General features: G+C 50.1%; 2 protein-coding genes across 2 annotated transcripts; one reads left to right on the top strand and one right to left on the bottom strand.

Annotated features, from left to right (window-relative positions):
* Positions 1-1,241: 1,241 nt before the first annotated feature.
* A1O9_08456 (uncharacterized protein) lies at positions 1,242-2,172 on the bottom strand (the record flags this gene model as incomplete). Its single annotated transcript, XM_013402842.1, has 2 exons — positions 1,242-1,825; positions 1,878-2,172. Coding segments are annotated over 2 exons (879 nt in total), but the record flags the coding sequence as incomplete, so codon positions are not given.
* Positions 2,173-4,328: 2,156 nt separating this feature from the next.
* On the top strand, positions 4,329-5,324 carry A1O9_08455 (uncharacterized protein; the record flags this gene model as incomplete). The annotated part of the gene is made up of 2 exons (XM_013402841.1): positions 4,329-4,628; positions 4,683-5,324. 2 exons carry the CDS (start codon positions 4,329-4,331, stop codon positions 5,322-5,324), a joined length of 942 nt encoding a protein of 313 aa, XP_013258295.1.
* Positions 5,325-6,000: the final 676 nt, after the last annotated feature.

Below are 6,000 nucleotides of genomic sequence, written 5' to 3'. Positions count from 1 at the left end.
CTTTACGCGGCAGATACCATCCGCTTATGCATCTGCACTCATCGCTGGTGCTTCAAGTCTCTGTCCAGCATGGACAACCCTTTCAGCCGTCCGCCACGAAGCTATGTCAAATAGTCCGGATGTGGCTGTCAATATCCCCAATTGCAGTCAAGCCGAGTCTACAGATTGGAAGGCAAGGCATGACCTCTTAAGGACTAAATGCCTCTCCTATTGTGATGTCAACTTCGAAGCTTGCAGGAGAGGCCAGTCCTAGCCTTCTGGAAACCACAAACAAGCCCAGGTGCTTCTGAACTATCATCAGAGAATATTCTAAGAACATTGACAAGAATAATTTGCCGCAGTTTGATACTTAGAAAACCCTTCTGGGACGTACTGTGTATCTCGCTGCGATATCACGAGCACAGTCTACTTACCTTGTCCACGAAGTGATCATCCGTGCCGTGACAGTAGCGCATGCGACATTGGCTTGTGACAGGAGCCGTGAGGGTGTGGCCGCCCGCACGGGACACCATGTTGCTTTACAGGCATATCGGAATATTTGGCTCTGCCGAAGTTCTGAGCAGAGGCAATGTCTGAACAAAGAAGGTGCCAATTGACTTTCGACAGGCATGTCTAGGTACATGCGTTAGGTCGAGGGCCCCTAGCAAGCATCCTCGACGTCTTATCCGGCATTTATTTGGGTTTTCTCTAAGCGCCCATAAGCCAGACTACCGTACAAGCGCCTTTTCTGGCAATATACGCTAATGCGACTCTGCATGATGTGGCCAGGACTCGTGAATCTTTGCAGGCTTGGCGAAAATTGCGTCGCCTCGGTGTGTCAGTGGCTTGATTGTTAGCCCGGCTGCCCAAAGATCATCCCACCACTGCTTCATTCTTCTGGTGTTCTGCCACCACCCAACTTAACCAGACTTTTAGCTCACGGAAGACCTTGCCTAATGTTTTTTTCAGGTTTTTCCCTGGGAAAATTCACGAGATGGGCGAGTAGGCAACTGTCGTTTGCACCGGGAGAATAGTTTATACTGGAAATTTGGATGCCACTACCAACTGGCTAGGATGCAGCATAGTGGTATTGAGATACTAAGAATGAGTTTCGAAAAGCAAATTTCTTTTCCATTGAATCAATTGTCTATGAGAAATGTCAGTGCGATGTACTGTGGTCTTTCTGAGCACCAATGCTCCCAACCAGCAACTTCTGTATCATTTCTCAAGACACTCGTTCTACACGCTACAAGAGTTCAACGCTGGCAGGGAGAGCTCTGAACGTTCTGCCCAACAAAGACTACAAGCACCGCAGTAAAAGTAGCCGTAGCAATGACAGTTTCCGTTTTGGCAGGAACAGTAATGAGAGCCAGCAAAATACTGAACAAAAAGCTAGATACAACGACCATGCCCATCTGCTTGACAGGGTCATCGATGAAAAAGAGGCAGAAAGCACTCGTCGTAGTAAGAAGAGGCCCCATGATTGTCCTCAGAATATTGACAAGTCCACTGGTCGACTCTTCTGAATAAGAACGTATTCGCGGAGCATATTCTGGTGTCCAGTTGCTGGGGATACGCACCTCCTGTGCTGATCTGGATCCCCAGTACCTGTGGAAGACTTTGATGCGGAACCAGCTGAGCCAGTTTGAGATAGTGTCCATCTCTTTCCTGCGACTCGTCAACGACGTCAGATCAGGCTCGTTCTCTGGGATCCAGATGTGGGATTCCGGCCATTGGAGGAAGGAGGATTGCCCACGCCCTCGCTGGATTACTCGCAGCGTATTGAGGCTGAATGGTTCGACGGGAGGAAGGTCCCTCAAATTCTTGAAAAGGAGTAATGCTTCGCCTAGGAGGAAATTAGCAAGCATGTCCGACAACCGAGTCAGAGCTGTTCCTACCGAAATCCTTTAAAAGGGGGCGAAGCTCCAAAGCAATCTTTTTCTGGCTGAGTTCTGGCGACTCAAAGACTAGATTTGAATTCATCATGGCACTAAACATCGAGGCGAAGGACTCTCTCTCTTTGTTCCCCGACCCGCGATCTAGTTCAATGGATTCAATCAGCTGAGCCTCCTTCTCTACTATTTGAGATTGAAATAGCAACAGGTTTCGAACATGGAGGATGAGAAATCGACGGAAGATGAGAAGGTCTGGCTCACATCCCATATGGGCTGCGAGACTATCGTAGGCCTGCATGTTGCTAGAGGACAGAAGCCGAGCGGTGTCTCTAAGCAGAGATTAGCTGTGTCCGTCGAGCATTGAGGCATCTTAAGTTCTGAACGGCCGTCGAGGCTGGGATGTCTGGCCGCTCTGACCACTTCGAGAGGCTCAAGAGGGAGCCAGAGGGAGCGATGAGCTGTCATTCACGCCCAATAGACCGGCAGGGACCTGCACCTCCTCACAGTCGCCTTTCAGAAGAATAATCAGCAAATGCATGTCTGACGCTGGCCGCATCACATGGATGGCGATGTGCTATTTAGCGTTGAGCAGCGAACCGGAGTTCGTGCAGCACGACGACACCAATGCAGAGTCTGGGGCAAAGGCCCGTCGTTTATGATAGGAGCAAGGGAGGTGTTGACTGTGACTGGCTCAGGGTCCAAGATCCTTAATGGTGGTGGCGGCTAGGGAACACAAGTCTGGGCCCAACGAGCGAGAGCGCACACGCCAACCGCGAGGAAACGAAAGAATGCGTCAGCCGCAACATATAAAAGGTCGACGAAATGATTTCCCTTCCACACCTTCTTGTAAAAGTCTCATCATCGCTCATCTTGTTATGTCATGCTCAAGTCATGCATCGCCAAATCTTTTGACCTTCCTTCTTTGGCCCGGGCCGGTGGATATGTCCTTTGTGAAGCTGACTGGAGTCGCATGCCGTAACGTGGTACTCTGTACTCAAATATCCCTCTCCGCATCGGCGCCCTTCCCAGAGATTGGGTCATGACCCCGAGAATTAGTAAGGCCCCAAGGCAAAAGTCCGCAAGGGTTCTGCTTCAAATCTTTCCAGAGTTTAACATGTTGACATAACATCAAGGTGCCACATATCGCCCTTTGCTCAATTGATTTCCGGCCCTTCTCAAGGTCTGTGAGCAGATCAGGACCGCCGAACCGACCAGAAAACCCCCGGTAAAAACGGGCGGGTGTGAGGGTTGGGGTGATGTGTGGTCACGTGACCCACAATGAAGTCGTTCACCATCGAACAGCAGCAGGATTGTCTTCGGGCCCATGTCGCGTTGGTTCGCCTGCATTTACAATCTGGCAGATGTCAGGCCAGCGGCTGCAGTGTCACTGTCTTCGTCGGGGCGTCTCATCTACTACCTCACCTTTGTTCTATCGAAGAAGCTCTCGTCGTGTTCAGATCATGCAGCGGTGAAAGGACTCGCTAGGCTAGAGGTCGAGTCTACACTTTTGGGCTTGCTACCGGAAGATAAGCCCCAGCATCCTTTTCGGCGCCAACTCAGCGCCAACCCAGGACCATCGCCCTAGGTCCACGGCCTAACCAGTTCAATGGCCGTCGTTGGCCCACCACCGAGAATGCCTCGTTTCGGACTTTGGATGTGCCATCAGCAAGCGCCATTCTCAGAGTACAAATAGAGCTGCAAAGGACCGCTTCTTCTCACGAATCACCTCTGGTGGCTCGACGCAATGGAATTTATCCCATATATTGTTCCTATATCCCTCCGGTGCCACGGCGATTACCCTGTACCGTTTTAATGCAGCACGCTGTCCTGGGAACAATTGGCCCGTCGCGGATGACTGTTCGCACCCGTTTGACAGGTCACGATGCCCTTTTGGATCATCCAGCAGGGGTTGCCTCGACCATGTCACCTCTCAAGCCTTCGTGTCTGCCAACCATCCTCCGGAGACGTCTCGCATGCAGGACTTCTGGGACTTTCTGCGCCCGATTCCCTTCATCACTGGAATGAAATATAGCGATAACAATATCGGCCATGAGTAGTGACAGCATCTCATTGGCACTTGGTGCAGAGTCAGAAAAGTCTCTTCGGCTTCTTTTCCAACTGGATCGTCTTCATGATCGTCTGCATGGCTCCGATTTGCAATGGATTTTCACCACCAGTCTTCACTTGTCCTTGGACGCCGCGTTAGCCCATGATTCCGCCTTATTTTTCTTCCACATTTGGATCACCTCCAAAATTCACACTTTCCGCAGCTTTTTCCTCCCAAGTTCTGCCATAGTATTTGCACTGACTTTGCAGTGATCAAACCCGCCTCTCATTTGCGTGGCCTCCTGGAGCATCCTTTTGAGTCCCCATTTTCGCCACAAGTCCTCTGAATATCCCCTTCTGACCCGGAAAACCCCAAAGACAATAGTGTTTTGTGGTATAGCCGAAGTGATGAGCGAGAGATCGGGAATGGTAGCAGCTGATGCTACGTTTGCCAAAAAGCAATTCCTTCGTGTCACTATACTATGTTTAGTAGAAGTGCTGGAAGGGTTGGAAAACCCAGAAGCCATACCATTGCACAAGACTGGGTCCTCTAGTCGGCGGACTTCGCACACTTCTTTGGAAGGGGGTATGCGAAGTCATGGTGATGGTGATGACTTGGACGATGAAACTGAGCGAAGGACGCATGAAGCCATATCTCGTCAAGTCCAGGCCGCATATATGACTAACATAAAACAGTCATCAACCAATGTAAGGCTATACCACAGTTGTCAAGTTATAATGCAGGTCCTAATCAAAAGATAGTCTGAACCTTATCCTGATTACCTGAGTGAGGTACAACAGACCAATGAGTTCGAAGAGTTTGTTTTCAAAATCCTGGAGATATTAGCCTGGGAGATTCACCACTTTCCAGCCTCATCCGTCAACGACTCGATGATATCTCCACCAGCCACGGTTCAGGATATGACACGTGGCAAAGTCAAACTTGACAGAGAAATCCTTGCGGGACTTCCATGGTATAATTCCCTGTATGCGGGAAGCGAACTAGATTATGAGGGCCGTAGACGCCTTAAACAGCATTTGCGACTTCCATGCTTTGTTTCGACAGCAGGCGGTCGCGTACCAGGCACAGTTTTGCAAGATACAGGAGCTGAGGTCTCGGTCATGACGAAGAAACTGGCCAAGGATTTTGATGCTGATGTCCAGTTCCTTGACAAGGTTATCAAACTACGCACTGCCAATGGCGGCCTACTTGTCACCAAGGAGATAGCTGTCATCGACTTGAGGCTGCCGTGCGGCCCAGAAAAGGTTTGGCCAACAATGTTCTACATTGTGGGCAACCTCATCAACTGCCAGGCGTACCTAAGCATCGTTGACTTTCTGAGAATGGGCCACTTTCTCATCGCCCATTGCAAGGAATGCGCCCGGGCAAGGTCTGACCTGTGAACCCCCTGAGCCGTCTTTGCTCTTGTTGAGCGTTCAGCAGTGCTGCGCCTCAGTCTTTTATGACGTGGCGACATGGATTCATACTCAGAACCTCTGCCTTTTTGATCAGCCTAGACCATAATGTCTTTTATAAGCATTGATTTGACAAAGATGCTCTCACCGTCTTTCTGTGAACTTGAACTTCAATGCCCTCGAAGGTCTGCAAAGAGGTCGCCTCAGGTGTAGAAGGAGTAGGAAGTCTGACGCTGAATGGTCAAAACCCTCCTTCCTGCTGCGGGACAACTCATCGGTGCCCGAGCAGGACTGGCAGCTGTGGACATGTGACTGCGTGATTCTTTGCTATTCTCACGTCGCGTTCCCAGCCGGGCAATCCTGACGTGGATCAAGCCTTTCCAGGGAGTAGGGCTGGCAATTAGCAGTGCGAAATCTAACTCTGGATTTGTGGCTCAGAGCCTCATCATCTGTTGGGTATATAAATGTCGTGCAACACCAGTCTCGAGCAGAAACGGTGTTCCAGATTCGAACCCCCTTCCTTCTCTTACTCTCTTCAATACCAGCCCTCAAAGTTGCTTAGCATACACTGCATTCTTCATGATGGCAGCCAATTCCTTAGTCTCACCACAACGTCGAGTTGCCATGAATGGCCCTAAGCTTGTTGAGATGAGTAGTATATGGA

This window comes from Exophiala aquamarina (genome assembly GCF_000709125.1).
Source record: "Exophiala aquamarina CBS 119918 chromosome Unknown aczIA-supercont1.7, whole genome shotgun sequence".
Taxonomy (NCBI): domain Eukaryota; kingdom Fungi; phylum Ascomycota; class Eurotiomycetes; order Chaetothyriales; family Herpotrichiellaceae; genus Exophiala; species Exophiala aquamarina.
The sequence above is the reverse complement of the archived record's forward strand: the minus strand, read 5'-3'. Positions and strand labels throughout refer to the sequence as shown.